General features: G+C 41.9%; 4 protein-coding genes across 4 annotated transcripts; 2 read left to right on the top strand and 2 right to left on the bottom strand.

The window, feature by feature from the left end:
* Window positions 1-1,087: 1,087 nt before the first annotated feature.
* Window positions 1,088-1,823, top strand: LOC114360621 (chorion class CA protein ERA.1-like). The gene is made up of 2 exons (XM_028315375.1): window positions 1,088-1,138; window positions 1,515-1,823. The coding sequence occupies exons 1-2, from the start codon at window positions 1,088-1,090 to the stop codon at window positions 1,821-1,823; spliced, it is 360 nt and encodes a 119-aa protein (XP_028171176.1).
* A 2,194-nt stretch (window positions 1,824-4,017) lies between these two features.
* LOC114360620 (chorion class CB protein M5H4-like) lies at window positions 4,018-4,847 on the bottom strand. The gene is made up of 2 exons (XM_028315374.1): window positions 4,797-4,847; window positions 4,018-4,461 (listed from the first exon to the last, which is right to left on the bottom strand). Exons 1-2 carry the CDS (start codon window positions 4,845-4,847, stop codon window positions 4,018-4,020), a joined length of 495 nt encoding a protein of 164 aa, XP_028171175.1.
* A 1,563-nt stretch (window positions 4,848-6,410) lies between these two features.
* Window positions 6,411-7,495, top strand: LOC114360619 (acanthoscurrin-2-like). The gene is made up of 2 exons (XM_028315373.1): window positions 6,411-6,458; window positions 6,763-7,495. The coding sequence occupies exons 1-2, from the start codon at window positions 6,411-6,413 to the stop codon at window positions 7,471-7,473; spliced, it is 759 nt and encodes a 252-aa protein (XP_028171174.1). The 3' UTR covers window positions 7,474-7,495.
* Window positions 7,496-10,640: 3,145 nt separating this feature from the next.
* LOC114360618 (chorion class A protein Ld2/Ld41-like) lies at window positions 10,641-11,891 on the bottom strand. The gene is made up of 2 exons (XM_028315372.1): window positions 11,841-11,891; window positions 10,641-11,261 (listed from the first exon to the last, which is right to left on the bottom strand). The coding sequence occupies exons 1-2, from the start codon at window positions 11,889-11,891 to the stop codon at window positions 10,641-10,643; spliced, it is 672 nt and encodes a 223-aa protein (XP_028171173.1).
* Window positions 11,892-17,022: the final 5,131 nt, after the last annotated feature.

Genomic DNA, 17,022 nt, shown 5'->3' with positions numbered 1-17,022 from the left:
GCTTTAAATCATATTGCCTTTTGATAAGGTTGGATTTCAATTGATTTGTGACATGCGCTCTTTCGAAAGGCCAGACCAGTGCAACGAATGACAGACAATAATCTAAGTGTTCTTCTCTGCTGTGGTTTCTGCATAATTAATTTTATAAAAAGTGGTAAATATAAGTGAAGCTCATCAATATGAGATGATGATTTTCAGGACTTAAGATAAAACATGAAAAATGATAATATGTGCCTATAAAATTTGAGGGTTGCCCTCGATTTCCTAGGATCCCATTATCAGACCCTGACTTGGTGACAATGGGACCACCTCAAGAGTATACCCTATCGAACAAAAAAATTTTTTGAAAGTCGGTTCATAATTGACGGAGTTCTGCGGTAACGTACATACAGAAAAATCGAATTGAAAACCTTTTTTTTAAGTTGGTTAAAAACTACTTACAAGTGTTAAAAAAATAGTTTCATATTGATTCAGTAAAATAATAATGTGTTACATGAAATACATTTCACTTTAAATAGAATTCCATATTTTAGGTACTACATCAAAATCAAACTAAATTCATAATATTATTTATGTCAAGTGTAAGTAGTGTAGTATAGTTTGGATCGAAGCCGCAAGCATCCACAATGCGAACTATACACAGCCAGTACGCAAAATTCGTGTATAGTTTGTAGGAACAGATTTACAAAGGAGCACTCCAAAATATACACGAGCAGTTTCCTATGGGTGCGTTCTGGCCATGTATAGAACGGAAAGACGCAACGCCGATGTGACGTCACGGCAGCGCAGTTAACTCAACCAGATTGTACGTAACATCGCACAAAGATTTAATCCTTCTTGTAAATTATCTCTTGCCAATCTAATAAACTGAATCATTTATCCTTATCAATATTACATACATCATACAACTGACACAATTTTTAATTTCATAACTCACTACTACTAGGAAGTTTATTTATTAATCATTAGGTAATTATTTCATAACGTCGAGAAAGCGTTGATATAAATTACTGTTAAGTATTTTTTTCACCATTCTAACATCAATTCTTCAAGTGTGTGTTTTAGTTTTTCTAAAAAAATCAACAAAATGTCTCCTTTCAAGGTCCTTTTCATCTGCATTCAAGCTTGTCTTCTCCAGGTAAAATAATATCTGCATCAATCTATTCTATTGTTAAGAGTTTGTTTGTTTACTTGAACGCGCTAATCCCAGAAACTACTAGTCCGATTTGAAAAATTATGTTTGTGTTCGATAGCCCATTTATGGAACACAAACATAATCGGCTTTTAGGCCACCCTACGACTAGTCCCTTACTGGAACAGTAAAGAAAAATGTTGCACAAACGGGAAATATTACGGGTAATATTATATTACGGGAATTACAAATACATTCCTCCCCAGTCCATCTGGCCTGGCGATTAGGAGGAGCTAAATCTCCATTTGAGTCTCTAGTAAATTAGAGTGGGTTATTCTCCTATCAATAATGACAATGATTAATTTTTAACTTTCTTTTCCAGATGGCCTACACCCAAGTCATCACTGGCATTAACAACGCCGGTGGCTGGTCCGCAGGCAGCGTTAACAGCGGCTTCACTGGCGGCTACGCGCCCTCAGACGTCGCCGCCGTTGCCGCCCTGCCAGTCTCTGGCCCGTACGGCGGTACTGGCACTGGCGAGATGACCGTAGCGGGCGAGGTGCAAGCGACCGGCCAAACTATTGTGACAGGCCAAGTGCCAGTCATTGGCACGGTGTCCTTCAGTGGCAGCATCCCAGCCAGTGGCGTTGTGTCCATCGCTGGCAACTGTGGATGTGCTAATGCTCTATAAGATTTTGTTGAATAGTAAATAAATTGTTGATTTTTGGTATCTACATAATCATTTCATTTAAACACAACCCTTTGTTATTCCACGATAAATTCTTTTAAAAAATGAGATTCTAAAACCTACAATCTACTTATTAGTACATTCAAAGTCCTGAAAAAATCGATATTGGAAGTATTTTTTGATAATTCCAAACCTAAATTCCTGTTAACTCCTCAAATTAATCTGAACATAAATGCCTTTCTTTTTAATAATTAGTACAAAGACTTTAATGAGTGACTACCTATTTATGCATAAAATCAAATCCCACTAGAAACATTTTCATGCAAAATGTTGCCAAGACGAACCGTATTATTCGCACTATGAAAGGTTATCAGATCATTCAGATCTCATGTAGAGTCAAGCTTTTAACTCTCATGCCCTAACTCTACACCTTAATCAAAATAATATGTATCATGCGTTCTCACAGTACGAGTAGACTAAGAGCTAAAGAGCCAAAGAGCGCTGCAAGTGGCTGCAACTGACCCGCAATGCTTCTGACCCCCGCGTTTGGTCTGTGGAAGCCTTTAATGGCGCGTAAATTTTTCTATTTGTATTTGTTTTTTATTTATTTTACTAAAACCGAAAATACCAAATATCCCGGTTTTTGTGAAATGAATACCGGTATTAATTAAACCTAAAAAATATATGTATAAAGCTCGATTACCACTGACTCACTGACTCACTCACTGATCAGGGGTATTTTTGGGGTATTTAGAGGGGAGAGGGGTAAAATTGTTAGTGTTTGTTTTAAACTAGATTTTTCGACTGCCAGATTTACTGGATTTTTTGAACCAAAATTAATTAAACCTAAATTTAACCCGGTATTCCGGTATTTTCGAAATTAGGTATCCCGGTTTGCGGCCCCTTAAGCTCCATACCTACGTTGTTTTATAAAAGCTGACAGTTTTCTGGCGTATGCTCGCAACATAGGTAAGACGGTTGGTGCATCATGAAGTTTGGGTCATTGTGACTTTGGGTAGCTGCCAACACTGTGTAGGTTTTTTGTCGACAGGACAAGAAGAAGAAGTTGGGATGGAAGCATGCGCTGACAAACTTTCAGCTTTTATAAAAATAATGATGTAAAGTAGGGCCAACGAGAAGCGATACCAAATGGAAACAAACCCAATGTCATGGGTGAACCCGTCTAACTTTGACATATTTTGGCGGGAGAACGAGACATTACGACAAATACACAAGATGGAAAGAGACAGAATATAATATTGTCAACTCGACAGTCAAATCGACCTTTTGTATCGCTCTGCTAGTTGGCCGTACTTTAGGTCTGGCGTTCACTAGTCTTAATCTAGAGCAATTTAGTATGAAAATAGTTTTTCGTGGGATTTCATTTATTTTTGTAATACTGGGAAAATCCATACCAACTTCCATCCCTTTTTCTCGCAGCTTCGTCCATGTACCTACTGTGTTAATTTAGTTTAGTTTATCACAGAAAAACTTTAGTATGTTCCCCTTTCAAAATTAATTCAGTCAGTTTAAAAAAGCGTAATAACACAAAAATTGTTTCCTGTGATTTTTTCTGTTACTACCTACCTATTTCATATTGACGCGTTTTCTTAAAATATGGCTACACTTTTTCTCTAAAATCTTTGTTTTTGATTTATACCTATCTAGATTTTCATTTTTTATTGGTCACTAAAATACATATAATTTACTCGTACAGACAACTGCACATCAGTATACACTTTTTATGCAAAAATGTTTTACCCCCTCAGCGGTGGAGTTTCGTAAAATCCTTTCTTAGCGGATGCCTAAGTCATAACATCTACCTGCATGCCAAAGTTCAGCCCGATCCGTCCAGTGGTTTGGGCTGTGCGTTGATAGATCTATGTCAGTCAGTCAGTCAGTCACCTTTGAGTTAGATGAAGATGATTACAACTAAATAAGATGCTGCTAAATAAAATTTTTTCAGCCTCTCATACTGCTCCTAGACATTGATCCTATAATAATTATCTCTTGAGAGTTATATTATAAAATTCACTCGTCTCTATCTTTCCTCTTTCTCTTAATAAATCTTTTATCTTTCTCTCTTTTTTTCCTTCCATCAAGGTTTAACACAGGAAGGTATTAAGGTGTATTTTAATCAAAACATAAAAATAAACTTCAACAATTTTATTCACAAATCAACAAATTACTATTAAGCTTACAATCTACGGCCAATTCTGCCAGCGTTGGCTGGCTGAATGGCAGGGAGGCCTTCGCTCACGATGCCAACCTCTCCATTGCCGCAACCGCAAGTGGCCACGCCCGAGCCAGAAGTCGGCAAGGCGCCTTCGAAGGCCACAGCGCTCAAGTAAGGCAACTGGCCACTCACAGTCAAGATTCCTTCGATTGCGTGCTCTGAAGCAACCGCCAAGCCACTGGGTCCAATAGGCGAGATACTGGTCACGAGCAGTGGGCCTCCTGAGGCTACAGTAAGACTTTGCGGTCCAGAAACGGAGCTGCCAATGCCAGAAATGCCGCTTCCAATGGAGCTACCAGATGCGCCAGCGTTCAAAATGGCGCCGAAGCCGCTGCCGAACCCGTATGCGTTAGAAACGCCGCTGCCAAACGCCGAGTTGCCAGTTACTATTTGGGAGAACGCAGCCTGAAAAGAAACAGTTTTGCATATAAAATATCACATTGAAATCTTGGGTTGATTGTTGAGCTTATTCTAAGAGTCTAAGAATGTCCAACATCTTTGATCTTAATCTAAGCCTGTGGCCATAACAACGATGTTAACGGTGTTATTCTGTTTCGTCAGTTAAAGGTAAGATAGCCAGTTCCTTTGTGTTTGAGAATTCCAGGTGAAGCTCGTTTCCACCATAGGCCTGATTACCACTTTGAGACGCAGACCAAGAGTAACTTTTATATGTTTTAAATAGTAATAGTAGTAGGATTAATATGTAAAATAACTTTTCTTTTTCTAGTCAAAATATTTACCTGAATAAGAAGAGCTTGAGCGCAAAGAACCAGCACAATTTTAGCTGCCATTTTGAAGTTTTTGTTTTAACAAAGCAAGCTTCAATTGTAATATGATTTTTGCAGAAACACCTATGGTTTTTATACAAATGATTTAACACATTTCACAAAATAATACAACGAATATTATCATAAGTTTCATCAGTACTGCTGACATAATTTCTTAGTATTCAATTATAGTTATTACGTGACCTATACTCGTACGTAACAAAATTAAACTTAGGTTTTAAACGATCTTGTAGCGACAAGGAAAATTTCTTGGACTCCTTGGGTTTTTGTTGGCTGTTAAGCTATAAACATAGGCTACACTGGAGTTGCATCGATGGCAACAAGAGGTGGAGTCCTTGACAGAGACCAATTAATTGGTAAAAGCAGCACAAGCATGTTTACCCGAAATCATGGAGTGTCACCATAAAGTTGACAGACTCCCTATGTGCACCTCGCTGGAATGCGTTTCTCCCTCCCACTTACCCACATAGCTCAACGACTTCGCCCCGTTCGTACCAGAGAGTCGATGTGACGTCACGGCTGCCAGGTGTGCAGTTAACTCGACCGGGTTGTGGGAGGCTTCGTAGATGTTTGTTATAAAAATACCTAGCATCTATTTACTCCAGATGACACAGCTTTACATTTAGCTTGATGTGCTATCATCTGACAAGATGATCACCAGTCTTCATCATCATCATCATTTCAGAAACAGGACGTCCACTGCTGAACATAGGCCTCGCCTAATGATTTCCACATCACCCGGCTGCATCCAGCTCCTTCCTTAATGATGTCGTAGGTCCACCTTGTGGGACGTCCCACACTGCTTTTTCCGGTACGTGGTCTCCACTTCAGAACCTTGCTGCCCCATCGACATCACCTGCTGTCTCAATCAATTTTTTCCGCAAGAAATAGAGTAAAATTGCCAGAAAACAGGATTTTCTTCAGTAAAAAAAATATTTTTTTTATGATGTTATTGACATTTTATTCTATACCGTTTAAACAAATAAAACTAAAAATACTGCATTTGTGAACACTAAAATGCATAATAAATTACGAAATAAAGAAAATTAGATAATAAAGCAACCTCGCACCACAAGTAAATATTTCTCAGTTAAATTACTCCAGAACTATTAAATTTCGGATTTTTTAAAATATCACGTGAGATTAGGGGGTGGGGGAGGGGGTCAGGCAAAATCTCACCAAATCTCACCAAGGGGGGCGGGGGGGTTAAAAAATAGCCAAAATTGTCTCACGTAATTAATGGACGCCCCCTTATCAGTTAAAATCTAATCTTTATCTAATCAATACAAGTAACTACGTAATAACAAAAACGTGTAAGCAGAATGCATCGTATGTGAAAATTCCTACACGTGATCATTATCACCATTGTCAGCAATTCCAACGCTTATGTAAGCTATTGACTGTATTTTATGTAATACATGAACTTGACATTGTGTGTCAATTATTATAACGTAATGTTTTAATATAAAAACCTTGACTGGGTTTGATTTAATTATAATCATTCTTGTGTTGACAAGAACAATACAAACTTTACAAATAAAAATTTATATTTGTATCCAAAACAAAATGGCCTTCAAATACGTCATTGTTTGTGCTTCAGCACTTCTCCTCCAGGTAAACAAAATTAGTTATTACTTTCATTTGTTTTCATCTATGTGATGATTCATCGGTCTCCACTTTGATCACCCAGGTGATCAAGTCATCAGTGACACTGGTGTCTTTTGATCACCCATGGATAAAATCACTTAGGTGATCAAAGGACACCAAAGTGTCTCCTGGAGTCCACTTTGGCGACCTCTTCGACTCCTAGCAGTCTTGGGCTGGTGCACCCAAAGATTAATCCACATATGTATAAAGCATAATTTACTATTTTAACATTGTCAAGCATAGTAATAAATTAACTTTTATTTATTTACAGTCTGTGTGCGGTCAAATCCTGAGCGCCAGCTCTCTTGGCAGTGGAACCGTCAGCTACGGTTCTGGAAGTGCCTACGCCAGCAGTGGTGCAGTCAGCTCACTGGGATCTGGAATCGTCAGCGGCAACTCTCTTGGCTCTGGCTTGGTCAGCGGTGGCTCTCTTGGCTCTGGCATCGTCTCCGGTGGCTCTTTGGTCAGTGGCGGCTCCCTCAGCTCTGGCCTTGTCAGCGGCGGTTCTTCTGGCTTAGTCAGCGGTGGCTCTCTTGGCTCTGGCATCGTCTCCGGTGGCTCTTTAGTCAGCGGTGGCTCCCTCAGCTCTGGCTTGGTCAGCGGTGGCTCTCTTGGCTCTGGCTTGGTCAGCGGTGGTTCTCTTGGCTCTGGCATCGTCTCCGGTGGCTCTTTGGTCAGCGGTGGCTCCCTCGGCTCTGGCGTTGTCACCGGTAGCTCTCTCGGTTCTGGCTACACCGTGGCTACTGCCCCCTTAACAGTGACCAGCATCTCTCCCATCGCTCCTAGCGGTCTGGCAGTTGCTTCTGAGAACGTCATCGAAGGAATTCTCACTGTCAACGGTCAACTGCCGTTCTTGAGCGCTGTGGCCTTCGAAGGCGCCCTGCCCACTTCTGGCTCAGGCGTGGCCACTTGCGGCTGCGGCAGTGGCGATGTGGCCATCACCAGTGAAGGCCTGCCCCAGAACTTGGGCATCCGTTACTAGAAAGTAATAATGTTGATTGTTAATAAATGCGTAAGTTGTAAATAATTATGGTATTTTCTTTTGATATCCAACCAACCCAATTAGACATTATAACTTAATTAAATTAAAATCAAAAATATTTTATGCAGTTTGGAGCAACACATATTTAACCATAGAAAAATTGAAAATCTATTTAGTTTACGGATCTCCTCATTCCGATCTCGTAAAGAAACACCGAGCATAGCCCTCTTCATAGCACCAATAGCACGCTGTGCAACTTTGAGCTTCTGTATTTTATTGGCTTTATTAATATAAAGCCTATAGTGAGAGGCCACGTTTCCGAGCCATATTAAAGTCATCACTGGTAACACTCATTGATTGTGGACTTTCGTCTTCAGGCACTAAGGTATTTTGGACGAAAAGATGTTGCGTAGTTTCCAAAATACGTAGTATATTTAAGAAAAACACAACTCTGCCCATGTAAACTAAAGTTCAATACGTAGTTAGTACATTTTTGTAATATACATAAGTCCGGATTTTACTTGTTTGTCAACTCGCGCGTGTGTCAAACTCGCGAATTAGATTTTCCCTAGGTATTTTAGGTATTTTTTGTCGTCAACTCTCACGTCTTGTAAAGTACCTAAAGTATTTAAAGGATGGTGCCAGGGTCTGGACCAAGTGCTGCCCAGAATCAACCCATAGTGCATTTTGTTCCTCAGGCCAATACTAATGTGTAAACCGAAGCGCATTGAAATCTATCCCTGGACTTAAGAGAAAAAAAGAGTTTTGTTTTGAATTATTTACATACAAAATATCATCGATGTATACGTACTACGCATAAGATTTCGCGATTTTGGCATTAAATAACCCACGCTTTATTGATCTTAACCATACTGCATCCGTACACCTTACTTTAGTGCGACTTAGACATTCTTTATAAGCGATCTAGTGCTGTTGTAGTAGTTTGGTTAGTTGACAGAAATCATTATTTCCAAAATGAAGCTAGAAGTTTTAGTTCTCTATCCTTGCGAAAAATCAATTTATTGGTGTATTACAATCGATTACTGAAGTTACTGTTAGCTAAAACTTCTTGCTTCATTTTGGAAATAATGATTTCTGTCAACTTACCAAACTACTGCAACAGCGCTAGATCGCTTATGAAGAATATCTAAGTAGCTCTAAAGTAAGGTGTACGGATGCAGTATGGTTAAATTCAACATAGCGAGGGTTATTTAATGCCAAAATCGTGAAATCTTATGCGTAGTACGTATATATCGATGATATTTTGTATGTAAATAATTCAAAACAACTCTTTTTTCTCTTAACTCCAGGGATAGATTTCAGTGCGCTTCGGTTTACACATTAGTATTGGCTTGAGGAACAAAATGCACTATGGTTTCATTCTGGGCAGCACTTGGTCCAACTTCCATACATGGATTGGCACTGTCCTTTCATTGAACTTGAAGTACTGTAACGTAACGAGTTAACGACCCGCATGTCATCGCACTTAGTGAACTTGAATAATTATGTATTACGAGTATTAGGTATGTATTTTGATAGAAATTAATAGAATAGAAACTATCTAGCACTTACTATGTAGTTAGTGTAAGGTTATGTTTTATGTAAATATTATAACCCCCTTACTAATAAAAAGTTAGGTACGTACATGCTTGCTGAACACTGTTTTAAAATGGCATTTCCATGCTGAAAGTCACTTTAAAACACTGTCGACGAGCGTGTAATTTTTATTAGCAAGAAGGTACTAGAAGGTAAGTAACGGGACTATTCCCACCGCTGCAACTCCTTCGTAGCCAGGATCTACAGCTTGACCGCCAATAACCCAACCAGTGAAGGTCAAGTTTGTCCCGAGGGAAAGTTAAACTGTCATTGGATCCGCAACGAAATTTATCAGAAGGACGTAGGAAGAGTTCGAAGTTAAGGTTCGACTCCTCCAGTGCAAAGCGGATGGCTCTATGTCATCATCATCATCATCATTTCAGCCATAGGACGTCCACTGCTGAATATAGGCCTCCCCTAATGCTTTCCACGTTGATCGATTGGTAGCAGCCTGCGTCCAGCGCTTCCCTGCTACCTTTACGATGTAAGTCAACATAATGATGCGCAAAGATATTCTGTATGGATTTTTTCAGACCATAAGCTATAAGTGCCATGATTAAAAGTGGGTATGGCTGTGCTACTGACAATCCTAAAGACCTAGACATTAGATCTAGTCAGTGCTATAACTAGGGCAGTAGAAGCAGGGTCCAGGCACAGGTTAGGATGGGGCGAAAAAAAGACCTGACGACTGCTGACTGGGTAGTACCTAAAGGACACATGAAATGTTAAGGAAGCCCCTTTGTGCCATTTTTGCTGTTTGGATCGTGATACGCACTATCGAGACTCTAGCAGTAAGTACTTTTTTTGCGCTCATCTGCAATCAGTCTCAAACTATAAGCAGATTTGTTCCATGCAGTTTTAACATGTTTAAGGTCCCCAGCAAGATACTCCTCATTCACCATCTGTCACCAAGTACATTGTGGTGCTTCAGTCGTTTAGTGTAGCTGATGGTTGCCAATGCAGTAGCCAATTGATTTGGATGATTTTCCAGTCGCGTTTTATATTTATTCCTTGTCAGCTTTAGCTCCTCCCTAACAGTTTTCATGCACAGTACCTCTAGCATGAACAACTTTCGTCTTCGAATCGTTTGCGTATTCGATAAAATTCGATAATCAATCTTCGAATTAAACGATAACGTGACAATTTTGATTCTCAAAATAAGTTTCGTGCAACCACATCTCATACTAAGTTTACTTTACGACACGTTCACAAGGGCGCTGTTGTAGTTTTCTTACTAAATCTTTTGATGGCGATTCGAGTACGCAAACGATTTGAACTCGACAGTTTTTCGTGCTAGCCGTACAGTACTTAGCGTAGAATTTGTTGTTCCTCTATCTCATTCGATTTCGGCTTTTCCTTTCTACAAACTAAAAGAATTTTCTTTGCAACCGGAAAGAAAATGGTCAAATAAAGGGCATCTCATTTTAAGAATGCCTAGTTGCAAGCCAGCATAATAATTATACATAGTTAGGTAGGTTCTGACGAGTATGAAATTGTGATAAAGGAAAAGTATTTTCAACATAATACACAGAAATTCAAATACAAATTATATTTATTTACAATAAAGCTATTTACAGCTGCACGCCACCACAGGGGCAGTTGCCAGCGATGGACACGACGCCACTGGCGGGGATGTTGCCATTGAAAGACACCGCGCCAAGCACTGGCAGCTGGCCAGTCACGATGGCAGTACCATACGCTCCAAGATCACCACCCACAGCCAACTCTCCGTAGCCAGTACCGCCGTACGGGCCAGAGACTGGCAGAGCGGCAACGGCGGCAACGTCTGAGGGCGCGTATCCGCCAGTGAAGCCGCTGCCAACGTTGCCTGCGGACCAGCCACCAGCGTTGATGCTGCCAAGTCCGATTGCATTGGCACTGCCAAGACCGATTGCATTAGCACTGCCAAGACCGATTGCATTAGCGTTGCCAAGACCGATTAAGTTTCCGCCACCAATGTTAGCGCTTCCCAATCCAATCGCATTGGCGCCACCAGAACTAGCGCTTCCGTAACCAACAGCGCTGGCGCTGCCACTTGCGCTGGCACTGCCATAGCCAATTGCGCTGGCGCCGCCAAGCCCGTAGCCAGAGGAGCCAAGGCCATAACCGATGAGGCCAGCAGCTCCCGAGCTAAGAGCGTTCACTTCGATCTCTGGGCGGCCATAAATGCTCGTCAATTGGGCGAAGGCATTCTGGAAATAATGGAAATAGTTTATCAATAATAGTCCACTGTTGATTGTGCTCATCGAGCTAAATACAATGGATCTTATCTCATCGTAATACAGGCTATTTTGCAAAAAAAAATTACAGTCTGATGTACTGTCGTCCGTACATCGAGAAATGAAGACAAATCATCATCAATAAAGGACTTTCATCAAGAACATGATTTTCAGATGATGAAGAATACGAGTACGATGACCGTTGGATGTAATCCTCCTTCCAAAGATCATCATTGAGAGTCCAAGAACGATCTCCCGTTTATTTTATCTAGGTACTACCATCATCATCATCATTTTCAGCCATAGGGCGTCCACTGCTGAACATAAGCCTCCCCGGATGATTTCCATGTTAACCTGTTGGTAGCGACCTGCTACCTTTATGATGATAAGCTACTACAGCTATCTTCTTAAATTCGTTAGTTACATTTGTTTTTAAAAAGGCCTTAGTATGGTGCCCTTAGAGAGTCCTTACTATACTGATGGCTACTTAAGATAAATACCATGCCTTGCGAGAGACCTTATTAGACTAATTACTGCTGAATAATACCATACCTGGATGAGGAAAGCCTCGATGCAGAGGACCAAGAAAGAGAAGGAAGCCATTGCTGTACCAATTGCTGAACTGGAGTGATTCTCCGAAAGACACACCGACCTATTTATATTAATTTGTTATTTTGCAACCAAAATTGGAACAACGTGATTTTGCTCGAACAAACTTATCGCTAAAATGTCTGCGTTCGTGTATTGAAGTAATGTACCGTTCAAAACTTGGGTAAGTAGTCTTCAATGCTGTTATCAGTGTCAAAACGTTGCAATTACTTTCAAAAACTGTTACCTTGTGATAATGAAAATTTAGTTTTGGACAATTTGAGGATGTGACAATCCTTTGGGGACGTTTTACTGCGTTTATAATTTGACATGGAGAGTTTTGCCTCTCACTTCTTGTATGTGTATGCTTAAATTTTATCAAGTTACTTAGACCTCCAGTTTGAAGAGACTGCGGGTAGAGAGGTCATAGTACATCTCAATATCGAAATAAAAGCCTCGGATTTCAAGTGTGTTATCAAACAACAATAACGTAATTCAATTCATGCGATGAATCGGCAAGGCCTTCAATGTCTTACTTAAACTGAAAAGAATACAACTGGTTTGACTGTAACAGAATGCCGGTGTGCAGTAAATCTTTGCTAAGTAAATAATTTTCTAAATCACTTTTCCGATTTTTATAATATGGATCCCAGGATCATCGCTTCAAGGTGAGTCTAACCTTCTACACTAATATTATAAAGAGAAAAGATGTGTTTGTTTGTATTGAATAGGCTCCGAAACTCTACTACTACACAACGATCAGTCTTGAGCGGATACATTAGAAAAAAATAATGAACCTTCGACCTTTGCCTAAGAGAAAAGGATTGGTCACGCGGCCACAAGTCATTTACGTCTGCCACGTGACCAACCCTTAAAGGTTAACGCCCAATTATCTGGGCTGCTCGTTGAATAAACAAAATTTGTAAACCCTTTGTAGGGTTATTCCGTATTCGACTCTCGACAACTCAACCTATTTCTTCACTCATCCCAAATTAATATAAATCTAGCTCTACCCATTACATAATTTCGTTATTCTACCCAAATGCATTCCTTACTCAACCCAAAGTAAATATACCAAAAATAAGTATGGATAGCAAAACAACGTTTACTGTTTTTTCAGAAATTTAGTAATGATAAACACATACTAGTATGTAAATTTATTTATAATTAAATAAAAAAAATAAAAAACATCACCTACATGAAAAAATTATAGATAGAGTACATTTATGTTTATTAACTAAAATATATCAAAAATTTTATTTTATTTTAAGGTAAATACATAAACAAATTAAGAGGCTCAAAACTTATACCGCGGGATTAGCTGTCCACATGTGTTTGAGATTGCGTCTATCATAGTTTAGAAAATAGTAATGGAAAATGTCAAAAGTCGTAGGTTCTGAAATTGCGTAGCTAGATGGCGATGTGCTTCGTTAAATCGCGATATCATTTGATTTTTTCCTGGCTATTTAAGTTAAAACGTTAAGGTTCAATATACTTGATTCGCTTCGCATCGCTCGCACGGTACGGACGTGCGCTCCGCCTAGCCCGCCCGCTCCCATGCGCTGCGCTCCGAGTTCCTCGAGCTTATCGCCCTCGCTCTGCGAGTCTTGTTTCTGTGGTGTTTTGTCACAATTACGTGGCTTGCCCGCGGCTGCGCTTGGGATACCTAACGGTGATAACGAACAAGCGTAGTTAAACGCCTTTCTAAAGGCGGTTCGGTTCGATTGGGAGCGACCGACAGTGCCTTTTTCAAGGCGCTGAAATTTCCTGCCGCCGCCGGTATATTAGGCTGTGAACCTTGGCCTCCTGGAAGGCACGTTTGAGAGGGTGAGGCGTTCCTCCTCGCCCTTGAGACACTCGGTTTCACAGTCTTTTCACTGCCGGGCGTGACCCCCCTACCCCTCCCTACTTTCCATCCCTGAAGGAGCGTATCCCTGGTTGTTTTTGCGACCGGGGCCCTCCTGAAGGACTGCTAGGAGTAGGTACTCACCCTACGTCGCGGCGTTGCTACGTTGCGGCGTAGTTACATTGGTTAGGGCACACTTTTCCCACTCACCCCGCACGGTTTACACCGACTGTGCGGGACTTACACACCGCTATAACCACCGAGTTTCTTGCCGGCTCTTCTCGGTGGTTGCGACTTGCGAACCGGCGTAGATTCACGCGTCGCGAAACTCAACTCCATGCCATGGACACGGAGGAACTCTTAAAGTTCCTCCGGGCCACTCACCCGGAGGTCCTCTCCGGGTTTAAAGCCCACATACGGGCAAAGTCCCTCGCAAGCTCCGTCTATGAGGAGCCTGCTTCCCCTTCATGTCCCGAGGACGCCATGTGCGATCCGAACTCGGCCCCGCTACCAATCCCGCTCACGAACGAGAACTCTATTATCATAGAGCACCAATCCCATGCCCCCAGTAGGGACATGGAGTGCGATGTTCCCGTCTTGGACGCCGACGACGATGGCTTCACCACCGTCAGTCGTTCGAAGAGGACCCGCAAATCCGCGGCCACTCCCCCTCCTTCCCCCCCTGCGAAGGCGCTGAAGGCCAACTCGGGCCTCTCTCAGCCCTCGCAATCTTCCCAGCCCTCCGGCTCGCAGTCGAGCACCGGACGGACTGCCAGAGTCCCCCCGGTCTTTGTCCAGGACAAGGCGTCCTGGAACAAGATTTCCGGCGCGCTCAAGGAGCGCCACATCAATTTCTCGCACGCTAAGTCGTGCAATGTAGGCATTAAGGTGTCCTTGTCCACCTCGGACGAGCACCGAGCCCTAACCCGCTTCCTAGATGAGAACCGTATCGGTTATCATACTTTTCCCCGTGAGGAGGAAAGGGAGCTGCGGGTTGTTATCCGTGGCATTCCCAAGGAGCTAGACTCCGCCTCCATCTTGGCCGACCTCAAGGCACAAAACTTTCCCGTCAAACAGGTTCATCGGCTGTACAGGACTCGTACACGCGAGCCATTTGACCTTGTCCAAGTAGTCTTGGACTATTCCAACGAAGCGAAATCGATTTTCAATCTGAAAACGGTTTGCTTCATCTCCGGGCTCAAAGTTGAGCCACCCCGAAAGCGCGGCGCTCCCGGCCAGTGCCACCGCTGTCAACATTACGGGCACGCTGCCCGTAATTGTCACGCCCGTCCTAGGTGCGTCAAGTGCCTAGGCGATCACGGCACAGCCGACTGTGTCCGTGACAAGGCCACAGCCACCGAACCACCGAGCTGCATACTGTGTGGTAGCCAGGGTCATCCTGCGAATTATCGCGGTTGTCCCCGGGCCCCACGCACTCAGCCGCGTGCCCCCATCCCCTCTGCCCCCAGGCAGATCAATGCTACTCGCAACTTTGCGGTAGCAAGTGAGGCTCCTAGCCTCCGTTTAAATGGCATAAGTTTTGTAGCTGTACAAAGAACTTAGTACCTGTACCAACCCTTCATACAAAGTGGTTGTTCAACAATGAAAGTGATTTTTTTTATTGTCCTGCATATTATAAATTATATAAAATAAGTAAACGATATGTTTTAATTAATAAACCGTTATTATCTTGCTAAAAAGTTGATAAATTTGCAAAAATGCATTGGATAATTACCATGTTTCATTGCGCTACCGTTATCCACATTTTTTTTTCTAAGTCCGAGCTTTACCTGAGAACCAAGTGACGTACACTAATCTTGGGAGCCGCGCGGGTCAGCTTATATGAGAATTATTGAAGAAATGCTGTCCATCGGCTCAATACAGAGGTTTAAACATAGGTCTGACTCGCGGTCATCATTGTCCGACGCGGCCCGAACGGAAAGTTAAAGTGTCGCCCATCATTGTCCCCCATGGCCCGAACGGAACAGTGCCATTTTTAGGCTGGCAGCGAAGGTGTTAAGCACGCCAACTACTCCACAACACAGTAGCTCGTTACACCGTACTCGCCGGCGAGTACGAGGCCCTGCTTTCCATTTCGGACGGTACAGACATGTACCGGGCCGGTTCCCCCCTATCCGTCCCCCGGACACGGCCTGAGCCGAGGTCCGAGCCTACCGTGGCGCCCTCAGGCCGCGTCCGTAGTCCCCTCGATCGGGCCCACTTAGAGTGAGCCCGCCGTAGGCTGGACTTTGGTCCAACACCGCGGTGGGCAACCCTCTAATTGGGTTCGCCACTGATCGGGCGCCTTATGCGCTCGATACGGCCCGATCGCGAACGTCGGTCTGCGACCGACGTTCGCGACGCACGCGCACCGACGATCGCCTAACGGCTAGAGTACCTTCTGTACTCGCCACTCTGCCCGGTGAAGCTGGAAAAGCTCCTCAAGCTACCAGCGCGCGTCCCTTCAAAAAAAAAAAAAAAAAAAAATCAATATACTTCACTTTACTTGGATCAGTGTTTCATTTTACAACCATGGTCCGAGCTTTTGGGGACACTGTACAACATGAATACTTTTATTATTTTTCTTTTGTCATTTTATTCAAGAAGCGGTATGAGCTTGAAAAAAAAAAGATAAAACACATTGTATTATTTAAATTTTTGGACATTTATGAACAAGTGTCTGAGGAAAAAATTATACGCCATAGCTTGGTTATACTGATTTAATAAAAAATTACAGTCGTTTGATTTATAGTAGATTTATAGTGGATTTATAGTAGATTTTAACTAGTCATTATTTGATTTGTGTCCTTTTGTGAAAAACGTTTTCCAAATATATTATTGTATCAGAACTCCTGCAGTTTTATTTAATAGAGCGATCTTAACACAAAAGTTAACTGAGCTTTAATTTCTAAAAAATATATTTTTATTCTGACCGTGCATAAAAATCTTATATTTTTGAAGTGGCTTTAAAATGGGTTGAGCTAGGAATGTTTTTGGGGTGAATAAGGAACATGAAATTAAAAATTTGTTGTGGGTAGAGTAAGGAACAAAATTGGGTTGAGTAAGGAAAAAATAATGAGTGGGTTGAGTTGTCGTGGGTCGAATACGGAATAACCCAATTTGTAATCGAATACCAAAATCAAACGATACAAAACTTAATTCAAACGTGTGATTGTTTTTATCAAAATTAGGACCAATGAATCTGCTTAGAGCCAAACTTGAGTCATTAATCATCTTCATCAGCCAAAGCCAAAAGCCATACGCTGCTAAATATGCGCCTTATTCAATAGGTACGCACCA

This window comes from Ostrinia furnacalis, unplaced genomic scaffold, assembly GCF_004193835.3.
Source record: "Ostrinia furnacalis isolate ACB-3 unplaced genomic scaffold, ASM419383v2 OfSCF5107, whole genome shotgun sequence".
NCBI lineage: Eukaryota > Metazoa > Arthropoda > Insecta > Lepidoptera > Crambidae > Ostrinia > Ostrinia furnacalis.
Note: the sequence above shows the minus strand (reverse complement) of the source record. Positions and strands in the feature narration are given on the sequence as shown.

Bases quoted from the DNA above. Each gene is read 5' to 3' on its own strand.
- LOC114360621 (XM_028315375.1), top strand. From the start codon at position 1,088: ATGTCTCCTTTCAAGGTCCTTTTCATCTGCATTCAAGCTTGTCTTCTC. The intron at 1,139-1,514 runs GTAAAATAATAT...TTTCTTTTCCAG, and splicing joins TTCAAGCTTGTCTTCTCCAG to ATGGCCTACACCCAAGTCAT.
- LOC114360620 (XM_028315374.1), bottom strand. From the start codon at position 4,847: ATGGCAGCTAAAATTGTGCTGGTTCTTTGCGCTCAAGCTCTTCTTATT. The intron at 4,462-4,796 runs GTAAATATTTTG...GTTTCTTTTCAG, and splicing joins CTCAAGCTCTTCTTATTCAG to GCTGCGTTCTCCCAAATAGT.
- LOC114360619 (XM_028315373.1), top strand. From the start codon at position 6,411: ATGGCCTTCAAATACGTCATTGTTTGTGCTTCAGCACTTCTCCTCCAG. The intron at 6,459-6,762 runs GTAAACAAAATT...ATTTATTTACAG, and splicing joins CTTCAGCACTTCTCCTCCAG to TCTGTGTGCGGTCAAATCCT.
- LOC114360618 (XM_028315372.1), bottom strand. From the start codon at position 11,891: ATGGCTTCCTTCTCTTTCTTGGTCCTCTGCATCGAGGCTTTCCTCATC. The intron at 11,262-11,840 runs GTATGGTATTAT...CATTATTTCCAG, and splicing joins TCGAGGCTTTCCTCATCCAG to AATGCCTTCGCCCAATTGAC.